The 12,877-nt window shown below is 51.3% G+C and overlaps 1 protein-coding gene across 1 annotated transcript in view; it reads right to left on the reverse strand.

Moving 5' to 3' along the window:
- Nucleotides 1–516: 516 nt before the first annotated feature.
- CACHD1 (cache domain containing 1) overlaps nucleotides 517–12,877 on the reverse strand; it is a 91,709-nt gene continuing 79,348 nt past the window's right edge. The window contains exons 18-27 of the mRNA XM_066555454.1: nucleotides 11,271–11,370; nucleotides 11,064–11,180; nucleotides 9,709–9,869; nucleotides 9,036–9,122; nucleotides 8,764–8,880; nucleotides 8,015–8,166; nucleotides 7,243–7,404; nucleotides 6,258–6,335; nucleotides 5,376–5,477; nucleotides 517–2,922 (exon numbers count right to left, since the gene is read on the reverse strand). Coding sequence (XP_066411551.1) covers nucleotides 2,684–2,922; nucleotides 5,376–5,477; nucleotides 6,258–6,335; nucleotides 7,243–7,404; nucleotides 8,015–8,166; nucleotides 8,764–8,880; nucleotides 9,036–9,122; nucleotides 9,709–9,869; nucleotides 11,064–11,180; nucleotides 11,271–11,370 — 1,315 coding nt within the window. The 3' untranslated portion in view covers nucleotides 517–2,683. The remainder of the gene's footprint in view (nucleotides 2,923–5,375; nucleotides 5,478–6,257; nucleotides 6,336–7,242; nucleotides 7,405–8,014; nucleotides 8,167–8,763; nucleotides 8,881–9,035; nucleotides 9,123–9,708; nucleotides 9,870–11,063; nucleotides 11,181–11,270; nucleotides 11,371–12,877) is intronic.

Here is a 12,877-nt window from a genome sequence, read left to right on the forward strand (position 1 = left end):
CATTTTATCAAAAGCGATTTGTCCCACAGTATCCAAGCACCAACACGACTTTGGATTCCAAAATGGAAATGAATCCCAGCCTGGTTGATACCCAGGACATCACCTGAGAGCTCTGAGAGCACAAAGCAGAGGCTCAGTGGATTCCTGCACTGCCTGCTCAGCAAAACCCTCCACCAAATCCTGCACAAACACAGCACAACAGCAAATCCAGAGCCACTGAGGTTTCAGGAGAGGATCAGGAAATAAAACCCTTAAATTATTTGCTTTGGTGACTCTAAGCAGTGGCTGACCAGTTCCGGAAATGGTCATTTCCCAAATAATGACCAACCAGCTAAAAAAAGGCTTTACAACTTCCCTCAGTACTGTCATTTATATTTAAAGTTTAGATTTCTCAAGGCTGTTGATAAAACTGGAGGAACTGGAGTGAATTTTCAGTCCTGTTCAGCCAGAGAAGGAAACTGAGGCAGAACCATTTCAGAATCTTCACAGCAGATCATTTCAGAATCTTCACAGATCTATACTTATATACAGTTTATTTCACTAGAGATTTTAATTTTATACATAGTATAAAGGGATATCCTGGTATCACACATAGAGTTATTTTACTGTACTGTTTAAGAACCAATTTTTTACATAATACAGTATTAAGTACCATATTAATTAAAACAAGTGATTTTTTTAAAAAAACCTACATATAAATGGATGTTTACCATATGCACAGTGCAAGAACGGCTTGATATCATTGTAATCACAAAATGTGAATCTAAAATACAACACTGTGATTGAAAACATATTGATAATTATGATGCCCTTTGTTGTAGACATTGATTAATCTTTGTTTGAATTACCAAGCAAGGTTAAAATTCCAGACAAACAGCAGCAGCTTCTCATTATGGTTTCAAGGTTTCTTCCACAGTAACCCAAGTTTTACAAAACACTGGTTTATCCCTACTTGTGGTCCAAGGAAACAGAAGAATGGCACAGATTCCGTTTGGGATTATCTGGTAACTAATGCTAAAGAAATTCTTTATTACTTCCACACAGGAATCCTTTAAGGATGAGCAAAGAGATAAAGATGGAGAAGTTTCTGGGCAGAATTCTCTGAATTTTAGTAACGGAGTACAGGATTTCTCCTCTGCAGATAGGAAGACAATACTGGAATAGAAATCAGGCTGTAATATTTACAGGAAACAAGTGTGGAAAAGAAAGCAATCCTAATGTAAACAGCGAGGCAGAGAGGGCTTCTTCATTTTCCCTTTGCAGAGTGGGGCACTGGCTGAAGGTCAGCTCCCAGGGAACAGCTGTTTTCCTGGGAAGAGCCCCTTCCCCAGCACAGAATGCACGTGGTACTTGTTGAGAATCCCTAACAGGTTTTCTCCCCTCCCTCCCCCCAAAGTTTCAAGTTCAATAAATAGTAGAAAAATAATCCTTTACTTAAAAATCTTGAGATGCATTGTCCTGGGTCCCGCAGAGCAACGTGGGCACGGGGAGATCTCCACCTGCAGAGAAGCCAGCAGCCTTCCTGCTCTGCCTGGCACTTCTGGGCTCTCCAGCTGCACATTCCTGCTCTTCCAGTTAAGGAAACCAAATCATCTCTGGCTCTTTATGCTCTCTGTCTGCTCTTGGCTCAGCAAACAAACTCCAGCTGCTGGATAAACTCCCATCCCTGTTCCTGGAGGTCTAACACGCCTCCTGCTCCACTTTTCTCCGTGTTTTGGCAGGTCCATTCATCAAGCACGTTTGCAGGCCAGAGCCAACCTTCCATATGTAAAAATGCAAAGCTCTGATTCCCCATCAGTTTGGTGGGGAAGCCTGTGAGGTTGTCCTTGGGGAGCAGCACAGTCCCCATGGCCCTGGAGTGGCATCTGTGGTGTCCTCAGTGCACGGTGCCACAGCCTGCAGGGGGTGGCTGTGGTGTCCTCAGTGCCACAGCCTGCAGGTGGCAGCTCTGATGTCCTCAGTGCCACAGCCTGCAGGTGGTGGCTGTGGTGTCCTCAGTGTCACAGCCTGCAGGTGGTGGCTGTGGCAGCCTGCAGGTGGCAGCTGTGATGTCCCCAGTGCCACAGCCTGCAGGGGGTGGCTGTGATGTCCTCAGTGCTACAGCCTGCAGGTGGCAGCTATGGTGTCCCCAGTGGCACAGCCTGCAGGTGGTGACTGTGGTGTCCCCAGTGGCACAGCCTGCAGGTGGTGGCTATGATGTCCTCAGTGCCACAGCCTGCAGGTGGCAGCTATGGTGTCCCCAGTGGCACAGCCTGCAGGTGGTGGCTATGATGTCCTCAGTGCCACAGCCTGCAGGTGGTGGCTATGATGTCCTCAGTGCCACAGCCTGCAGGTGGCAGCTATGGTGTCCCCAGTGGCACAGCCTGCAGGGGGTGATTGTGATGTCCTCAGTGGCACAGCCTGCAGGTGGCAGCTGTGATGTCCTCAGTGGCACAGCCTGCAGGTGGTGACTGTGGTGTCCTCAGTGGCACAGCCTGCAGGGGGTGACTGTGGTGTCCCCAGTGGCACAGCCTGCAGGTGGTGACTGTGGTGTCCTCAGTGGCACAGCCTGCAGGGGGTGACTGTGGTGTCCTCAGTGGCACAGCCTGCAGGTGGTGACTGTGGTGTCCCCAGTGGCACAGCCTGCAGGTGGCAGCTATGGTGTCCCCAGTGGCACAGCCTGCAGGGGGTGGCCGTGCTGGCCTCAGCACTCGGCATCCACGGTGTGCACGGTGACAGCGGCCTGCAGGTGGTGGCTGTGGTGCAGGGTGGGGTGGTGCAGCCGGTAGTGGTGGAATTTGTGGCTCAGCAGCGCTGCTGTCTGCGGGGGCGTGTCCAGCTCCAGGTCCTCGTCGTGGGTCCCCACGTCCACGCCGGCAGAGAGGGGGTCGTTATTGCAGGGGGGGTTCTCGCTGTCCTCCTGGGGGCTCATGGTGCTGTAGCCTGGGAATGAACAGCAGCAGTGAGCACAGTTCTGGATGCTCACAACTCCCAGGGCTGGCTGGGCACCCTTCATGGAATCAACACGGAGTGCTTAGAGAGGGCACAAAACCGTTCTCTTACTAGAACAAACCCAACAGACTCATCCTCTCCCCGAACCCTCTAACAGATCCCTTTCCCTGCCACTCAGAATTCCCAGGGCTGGCTGGGCACCTTCATGGAATCACACAAAGGGTGCTTAGAGAGCGTGTAAAACAATTTTCTTAACACAACAAACCCCAACAAACTCATCCTCCCCTGTAAGTCCATACTGGATCCCTTTGCCTGAACCTTTGGTTCAAAGCTTTGGGGATTTGTGGTTTGTGCCACTCCAAACAGTAACAGCACCCACGTGTTCAACAGTTTGTAACAACAGAATTGCTGGCACTGATTTCAAACCAAAACATCAAAGATACCACCCCCAAAAAATCTGTTAAGGTATAACCTGGATTTATCCTAATCAGCTGTTACTACCCAGACCAGGCTGCAGGGCAAACAACTCCCCCTCAGCACCTCTAAATGCAAAACCAAATGAAATTTAAAAAGATCTTGCTTGAGTTGAAAATAAATCCTTCTCAAAAAAAAAAGGACTAAAGGCTGAGGAAGCTCTGGTGCTCCTGAGCATCTCACTCAGGTTTTCAGCTGGAGACACCTAAAAGGAGGGTGGTAAAAATAGCAGCTGAGCCCCTAAAGCTGCCTCCCATTTGCCACGCTCTGAGTCATGGCTTGGAGCTGGCACAGAGGAATTGGGGAAGAAGCCTGGGCAGCCCTTTGAAGAAGATGGAATTACAGAAACTAAAAATAGCAGTGCACATTCCAGATGGAGGTAGACAGCTCCCCTGCTAACCCAGGATGACTAAAAGATGGGAAGGATTTGCTGGGACTGCAAGAAAAGGAGCAAAGGGAGCATTAATCTGGCAAATCTGCCTCAACACAGGTAATCTCATCCCAAATCCAGGGTAAGTCCTCCTAGAGCAAGATTGTCTAGGACACATCTGTTCATCCACCTTCCAAGGCTTTGGCCTTTGGGTTTCCTGTCCCAATTCCATTAGTGCAACCAGAGTCTTAGAGCTGGGCCAGGTCTGCTGGAAGGTCCCCAGCCTTGCAGAGCTGACAGCTTGCAGACTGCCTTGTCTCGCCCTCCTCCTCCTCATTTCCTAATAAATTAAGCCTCCTCATGGGTCAACAGCATTACACCCTTCTAGCAGCTTTCCAGATTTAAGGAGATTTAGTCTCAGGGCAGGGGAGACACATCCCAACCCCCTGAGCCTAATGGTGCCCAGCTTAAAGGTGATGGAAGATCAGAGAATCCCAGAATGGTTTGGGTTGGAAGGGCCCTTAAAGATGAGCCCATTCCACCCCTGCCATGGCAGGGACACCTTCCACTATCCCAGGGTGCTCCAAACCCCATCCAGCCTGGCTTTGGACACTGCCAGGGATCCAGGGGCAGCCACAGCTGCTCTGGGCAGGACAATTCCTTCCTAACCTCTGATCTACTCCCACTCCCTTTCAGTGTGAAGCCATTTCCTTTGTCCTGTGCCTCCAGTTCCCTCAGGGGGAAGAACCTTCTCCTGATCTCCAGCCAACCCTCCCCTGGCACAGCTCCAGCCATTCCCTGGTCCTGTCCCTGTCACAGGGAGCAGGGCTGCCCCTCAGGAGGATGTTGAGGACCCCAGTGAGATCTCCCCCAGAACAAATCCAATCAGAACTGTCCAACAGCAAAGCCAGAAGGAGCAAAGCATTTACTCTGGCTTTCCTTCTGCAGGGAGCCAGCCTGCTGAGGGAAAAGAGCCCCCACGCTTGCCAGAGCCAGTGTCCTGAGGGAGAGGAGCCCCCAATTATGCCAGAGCCAGTGTCCTGAGGGAGAAGAGCCCCCAGCCCTGTCAGAGCCGGTGTCCTGAGGGAAAAGAGCCCCCAATCCTGCCAGAGCCGGTGTCCTGAGGGAGAAGAGCCCCCAGCCCTGCCATAGCCAGTGTCCTGAGGGAAAAGAGCCCCCAGCCCTGTCAGAGCCAGTGTCCTGAGGGAAAAGAGCCCCCAGCCCTGTCAGAGCCAGTGTCCTGAGGGAGAAGAGACCCCAGCCCTGCAGAGCCAGTGTCCTGAGGAGAAGAGCCCCCAATTATGCCAGAGCCAGTGTCCTGAGGGAGAAGAGCCCCCAATTATGCCAGAGCCAGTGTCCTGAGGGATAGGAGCCCCCAGCCCTGCCAGAGCCAGTGTCCTGAGGGAGAAGAGCCCCCAGCCCTGCAGAGCCAGTGTCCTGAGGGAGAAGAGCCCCCAATTATGCCAGAGCCAGTGTCCTGAGGGAGAGGAGCCCCAGCCCTGCAGAGCCAGTGTCCTGAGGGAGAAGAGCCCCCAATTATGCCAGAGCCAGTGTCCTGAGGGAGAGGAGCCCCCAGCCCTGCTGAGGGCCCAGCACTCACCGTGGTCGCTCTCGGTGCCCGAGCGGCCCCAGTAGCGGCGGCGGCGCTCGGGGCTGTGCGCGTGGCGCTCGATGACGGCGGCGATGAAGCGAGTGTTGCTGACTGCGACAGACACAAACAGCTCAGAGCACAGCAGCCTGCAGCCCTCTGCTGCACAGGGCACTGCCCAGCCACACAGCAGCAGAGAGCTGGGCTTCACAAGGGTCAACATCCAGCCAGGAGCCTTCAGCTGGGCTGTGCCAGGGCTGAGGGTCCCGTGGCCATAGTGTAAGGGCTCCAAAGGGAACAAAAAGGGACGTGGAGAGGCAGTACATGCAAGATATGCTTCAAATCTCGAGTATTGTTTTAGTGAGGGCCCAGTGCCAGGGATCCAGTTTGACCTGGAGCTTCCCTGGAGTTTGGGTGCACCAGCTCAACTTAGAGCACACCAGGATCATGCAAAGTGCCCTTTTTATTGGATGGCAGAGAACTGCAGGCACCCCAAATCAATGCAAAAAAGATTTACTGTCATGTTTGCTGGCCATGCTTGCCAGACTTGGCTTCTGCTTTCTAAGGCCAAAAATGAGGAAGGGTTTTCCACACCCTGTGCTGTCACAGTGGCAATTTTTAAGGTGATCAGAGGTATTTCTGGAAGTGTTCATGACAGGGGGTTGTAAGGGGCAAAACTCCTCCACACTCAATGGAGAATTATCTGTTAAAAGTGAAAAATGTCATTTTTCAGCATGAGACTAAATGTGCACTATATGTCTGAATTCAAAGATTGCTCTTTCATTTCCTACTGCTGATCAGCACAGGGCATCCTCACATATTCAAATCCAGGGTGTTAAAAAACAAATGGCTGATTGAATCTTACAGTTTTTCCCCAGTTTTTTTGGTACTTACTGATTCCTCTGTCTTCATGGCTGTCGTCATCCCTCTCATCCCTGTCGTTTTCCAGGTTGGACATACGCACTGACATTTCTACACAGAGTTACAAACAGAAAATACAGCTGGTGAGAGAAAGGTTCTGCACCATCTTACTGCCAACTGCCGCCCCAGGAACAAGAGTGGAAACACTTTGTGTTACTGGTCTGAGCTGGGGGTGCTCTTCTTCCAATGTGGATGGGGCTGGGATAGCAGGAAATGCCTCATCCCACCTCCCCTGCAAGGGACTCCTTAAAGTTCTGATTTACAACAGAGCTGGGGGATGATCAAATATAGAGGTTATTAGCTCTGATCACACTTAAATTCCCAAAATGGTTTGGCTTGGAAAGGGCCTTAGAAGCCCATCTTTTTCCAGCCTCCCACTATCCCAGGTTGCTCCAAGCTCTGTCCAGCCTGGCCTGGAACACTTCCAGGGAGGTGTTCTCACCTCTGGGTCTTTATCTTTATACCAGTATCCCTTCTCCCAGCACAATTTTGCCTCTCAGACTTCAGTCCTTTCATCTCTCTGTGCACAGACATTCCATGAACATCACATGGACCAGAACAAGGAAACACAAGTGAAAGAAGACACATGCCAAACCCAAGGCAAAAGGGGGTGAGAAGTGTGTCACTCCCAGCAGCTGCACAAAATAAACACATGATGGATCTGCTGGGCCGAGCTGCAGAAAGCTGGGATTAGTGTCTGAGCTCTGGCAAAGCTTAGCTTATCTCCCTTTGGGTCTGGGCAGGCTCCCTGGGCAGCAGCAGCAGCTCTGGCTGTACCCAGGAGAGGGCAGCAAGACACAGCCCCTGCGCCAGGCCCGCTCCCTGCAGCTCCAACCAGACTAAAACCAGGGAAACACTGCAACAACACCGGGGGGGGGCAGCTCTGGGAGTGCTTTTCCTTTGAGTTTAGTCGTGCTGCTGGGTTTGTTTCCATCCCCAGCCCCTGAGTGGAGCTCACCCTGTGCTGCCAGCGGGGACATGTGCTGGTGGCTGCGGCGGTGGATCTGGTGCCGGTACGCGTACACGGCCAGCACCAGCACCATGATGCAGCCCATGATGCCTCCAGCCACGGGGCCCACGGGGGCACTCTTGATCATGTTCAGGGTGATCACCTCATCTCCTAAAGCAAAAGGGACAAAGCAGAGGGAGAACAACACCATGAATGCTCTGCAGGAAGGGTTAAACCAACATGGAACATGGAGAAGCTCTGCAAGGATTTCTGGGTGCCTGACTGTGCTCACTTGGAATAGGAAAAGGAACTCAGAGAGGTGCAGGAAGGGTTAAATCAACAATATGGAACATGGAGAAGAGAACAAACTCAGGTGCAGGAAGGGTTAAATCAACAATATAGAATATAGAGAAGCTCTGCAAGGATTTCTGGGTGCTTGACTGTGCTCACTTGGAATAGGAAAAGGAACTCAGAGAGGTGCAGGAAGGGTTAAATCAACAATATGGAACATGGAGAAGCTCTGCAAAGGTTTCTGGATACCTGACTGTGCTCATTTGGAATAGGAGAAGGAACTCAGAGAGAAGACAGAAATGCACAGTTACACTCAGCTCCACATCAGGGTTTTCCAGAAGGGGATATTCACCACGTCTTTGCTGCCTGGTGCACTCTTTATGCTGATTTAGCACTGGCTAAGAGGTAAATGATATGTGCAGAACCTGCTGCATGTTCTGGGACACAAAGAGCTGAAGGCAGCAGCAGCAGCTCAGAAAGGCAGAGTTACCTATTGCTCCCAGGTCGTCCACATAGGGACTCTTGGCTCCCACGATGCCACCAAAGCATTCCTTCTGAGGGGCACAGTAGGACTTGTCCAGGTGGGTCTTCCCATCGCTGTCCACCATGCACCACTCGCAGTCCAGCACTCCAAAGCAATCCCTGCATGCCAACAACCAAGTAGGACGTGGTTACTTTCCAGCTTAACACCTCTCCCCTGCAAAGCTCAGTCTGGGTTAGAGCCACGAGACAGGGAGAGGCCAAGAGCATCTGTAGACCCTCAAGTATGTGAGTTTAGCCAGGAAAAATCCCATGGGAGTGCTCGAGTACCACAAGGGAAGTTACACAGGGAAGCTGCATTTCCAGCATCCCTTTTCCAACTCTGTCTGCTTTGGTATTTTCCTCTACCACTCAGCCTGAGCAAAGGGAGAATCCTACTTGTGACTCCTCCAATAAGACATTTCTCAGTGTGGTGAAGTCTGGCTGCAGTTCCAGCCTTTCTCTGCAGCATTTGGAAGAAAGAAGAAAAGATTTGGGCAGGCTGGTCAGAGCTTGGTGTGTTTTACCAATCTCAGGTCCCTGGAGGCTGCCCATAACGAGCAAAAATGAGCCCTCAGTGCCAGGAGTAGAACCTCATTCTGGCATCATGCTTTTTTTCCCCCTCTATTTTTTTTTTCTTGGAAACATTTAAAGCAGAGCTATTGCCATTGGATTATTTCCACAAGAGAGTATTCCAAGGGGTGGGGAAGGCCACCTTACCCACTCTCTGTCCTCTGGTTGCACTGGGTGTTGATGCACTGGGGGAGTGCATCCTGCAGGCTGGGATCGATGGCTGTGAAAGTCATTGGCTCCTGGTGCACCTCACAGCTGGGATTCCTGCATGGCAGCAAAGAACAGAGCACTCAGAGCACAGTCCATTCAAATCATCTTCACCTCCTGCATGTCATCTGCTTCACTGTACTGAAAATCCTGCCTGTGGGATCTCAGCAGGACCAACAGGGAGTTCATTCCTGCAGTGTCCTGGCTCTCACCTGCTCTCAGCGTTGGTCAGGTTCCCAGTGCACTCGTTCACCTCCAGTGGGCACTCACAGGGACACTCACACTCGTTCTGTTCCATCCTGCAGGGCACAAAGCACAGGGAAAACCCATCAGACACCTCTGGGATTTCAACTCCATGGTGCTGCAGCTCTGGAGCAGCAGTTCCCATGGAAAAGGCTGTGCAGTGACTCTGCTCCTTCCCCAGGAACAGGGATTGCTCTGCCCTGCACCAGGACTGAGGGTGATCCACCCCTGGAACCCCAAAAGCAGGGAGTCCCTCACATTTGGATGTAGGGATCCTTCCTGGCAGTGCCACAAACACCTCAGGATGGTGTGGGCAGAACCTCCTGGATCCCCTCAATGAAAACCCCCCAATCCATGGAAAATCACGGCAATTTCTACGCCATAGGAATTTCTATACCTCACTCACAGTAACTGCTCTTGAGCCACAGGATCTCAGTGTCTTTCAGCATTGCCCACCCAAACTCCCCTGGGTTAAACTCTCCGACAGCCTGGCAGAGATACCCTGCACCTCTCACAGGGGCACAGGCAGAGCACTCTTACTCTCCCTGATTTCACCCCGAATGAAGTGATGAACCGGCTGTGCTGTCTGAGCCTCAGAGCAGGGCTGAGGACAGCAGTGTCCCAGGCCAGGCAGCGTGTCACCTGTGGCAGTTGAGGCACAGCCTGTCCACCATGCTGCAGGCACAGAAGGCCAGCGAGTCGCACGTCTCATTGACGATGCCCACGAAGGCGTTGGTGCCCGGGATCCTCGTCAGCCTGTACTTGGAGCAGTGACTGCCGTGCACCAGGTTGGTCAGGTCACCCTGGGCAAAAAACAAGGTGTCAGTGGTGTCAGATGTTCTTTTAGGGAGCTGAAGACTCTTCCCTTCCCCAGGGATCCTACAGAGCTGAGGGGACACGGATTCTGCCACAGCTTCCAGAACTGGCGGCTCCCCTCAGGAGCTTTGTGAGGGAGTGCCACCCTCACAACACAGAGGCTGATTAAGGAGTGGGTAAGTTTTGCCACCCTGATACTTCTGGGTGAAAAGGCTTTGCTGAAGGTAGAAGGGAATTGGCTTAGTTGTGAAAATGAGATGTGGCAGCAGAGGTGACATTTCACTCCTTCCCAGCACTCCTGACCCATCCCCATGGTGCCAGCTCTCAGTGACCTCCCCAAGGCTCTGATGGGAGCCACCACCACGTGCTGGAAACTTCCTGAGCCTTAGGAAAAGCCACCACAGCACTGCCCAGCTCCTGCAGATTCCTTCCTGATTCCTTTCTACAAGTTTCTGCTCCGTCCTACACAATTTCCTTCCCAACATCACACTTCCCACTTGGCATTTCAAGTGTGGGGAAAATGTTTAAGCCAACCTGACATAAATCAATGTATTCTGACATGACTTGCAAATATTTTCCAATCTTCTCCCACAGTGTAGCAGCTTTGGAATCACTGTGGAGGGACTTTGGCAGGGTGGATCTGTGGCTCTGTGAGGGATGACAGCCCCTGGTTTAGACTCCTCATGAGGGGAAGCTCACACAGGATCCATGGAGAGCGCAGAGTGTGCAGGACCCCAGAGATTTCGATCTCACAAATGACAGGCTGGGAATGCTCACCAGTAAATGGATTTATTTGGACATCTAAAGATAAGTTATTAGAGATTTGACAGGAGGATGTGACACTGGCCAGAGCTGGAGCCAGAGGTCAGCTCAGATCCAAAGCAACACATCCCAGCTATAGCTGGAAAATCCTCACCCAGCAGCAGCAAACTGCCCTTCTTCCCCTGGTGCTGGCTGAGACCCGCAGACAGAAGCCACACTTGGCCAGGGCTCACATCCCTAACCCCTGCATGTCAGGGGACTCTGTTTGTGTCTGGAGAAGGGGAACAGAGGCCAATCCCCATGGAAGGCTGGCTCCCAGCCCCGGCTGCTGAGCCTGGCAGGGACTTGTGTTTCCACCAGGAGAAACCCAACCCAAGCAAAGGCACTCAAAAGCCAAATCAGAGAGAAACCACGCTCACCACTAAGCTGGTGTTGAATTTGTAGAAGCGCTGCACGGTCCTGTCGCTGAAGCTGTTGCAGAGATTCTTCTTGACAAAGTTGGGGTGGTTCAGGATGTCGTTTGCTACCAGAGGCTCCTAAGGGGGAAAGGCAGCATTTGATGCCTTTGGAATCAGACCCAGACAGGAATGAGAGGTGTGGGCTAAGGCAAGGGAAAGCAGGCAGACCTTGTGAGTGATGTGCTGCTGCTCCACGGGCGCGTGGCCCTTGGGGTCGATGAGGGTTGGATGTGCCACCAGGTACCCCCTGTCCTCCATGATGAAGCACCTGCCCCCAAAACACAGCAAGAGCCTCCTGTTAGACCTCCTCGGGCTTCAGGGCAACGGGGTGAAATAAAACATGGTCTTAAAGGGCTTTTAAAGGTTTCCATTTAACAGGGCCATGAAAGAAATTCCTGAAAAATGTCCTTAAAAATGTGTTGGGTATTTCCCCAAAGCTTTTCCATCTGTTACTGCTCCAGAGAGCCAGGGCCATCAAGGAGTTGAAAACAGAGCTGATTAAAACCAGAAAGGAAAAGCCATCAGTGCATTGTCTGATTGGGGGAGAGCCAGAAATGAACAGAGACTAATGAACTTGGAAAGCTTTAATGGCTTATTAATTTACTATGTGGCTAATTAAAGAGAGATTTCACACTCTCCTTTAATGCCCTCCCCCTTCAGAATTCGATTTGAGTGGGGGATAAATCACTCCTGCTCCACTCCCAGCCCTCCCAAGCTTTCCTCTCCCTTTTCAGCTCTTCCCATGTTGGAGCTGTGTCCCAATCCAGAATCCAGGGAGTTCAATCCATCCCTTTTTCCCTTTTTCCCTCTCCCGTTTCCATGGCCACAGACGGCAGCGCTGGGGAAGGCACAGGACCGGGGTGGCACCGACATCAGGGGCTCGGTGGCCACGGAGGGGACAGGGAGAGGTTAAAACCCCACTTGATGTTCCCAAAAGCTCAGCAGGGTGGCAGCCACAGCCCTGGCACAGCGGGGACCCGGCTGGATCTGGGGCTGGAGCAGCTTTCAGTGGGATTCCCATGGCATGTGTCAGGTACCCACAGCAGCTCGGGGGGAACAGAGAGCAGGGGAAGCCTCTCTGCTCTTCAGGGGTACAAACTTGGAGGTTTTGGGGGGTTTCCATTAGAAATCCACACAGAGATGTGGTGTTTGCTCTTTTTCCTGACAGGAAAAGCTTAGGAGAGATAATACTACAAAACCCCAAACACCTGCGTTTACATCGAGACTGGAAACATTGGATCCAATTTCTGCATCAGAATGGTCTGAAAAATATCCTCAAAATTCCTCATTTGGGGAATGCAGGAACAGAATAAAGCATCTGACCTTGCTGATCAGCAGCAGTTTTTTACTGGGAGGGAGTGATGCCAAACCAGAAATCCTGATTTGGTTTCTTTTATATGCCATAAAATATATAGAAAAATACCCAAACCAGAAAAGAACTGGGAGGACGACAGAAAACCACTTCCCTTCCCAAATTTAAGGTTTAAAAACAAACAAGGAACCAACAGCAATGCCCAAACCACATGATCAAGTTACTCCGGATCCAAACCAGAATTTATCCCACTCCCACAGGATTTTTCAAAAAAGGAACAATTAAGATACCCAGGGGTCTGACTGAAATTGGATACTCCAGATGAAATCAGACTTCTTCTGCCTAGGCTGTGCTATGGATTTCTGAGAAAAAAATCCCAAAGTTGTATTTGAATAATTGGAGTTAAAATAACTGAGATCCTGTATCATTCTTACACGCTCACAGGAACTAAATAGGTTAAATT

The sequence above is a fragment of the Molothrus aeneus genome, chromosome 9, assembly GCF_037042795.1.
Source record: "Molothrus aeneus isolate 106 chromosome 9, BPBGC_Maene_1.0, whole genome shotgun sequence".
Lineage (NCBI taxonomy): Eukaryota > Metazoa > Chordata > Aves > Passeriformes > Icteridae > Molothrus > Molothrus aeneus.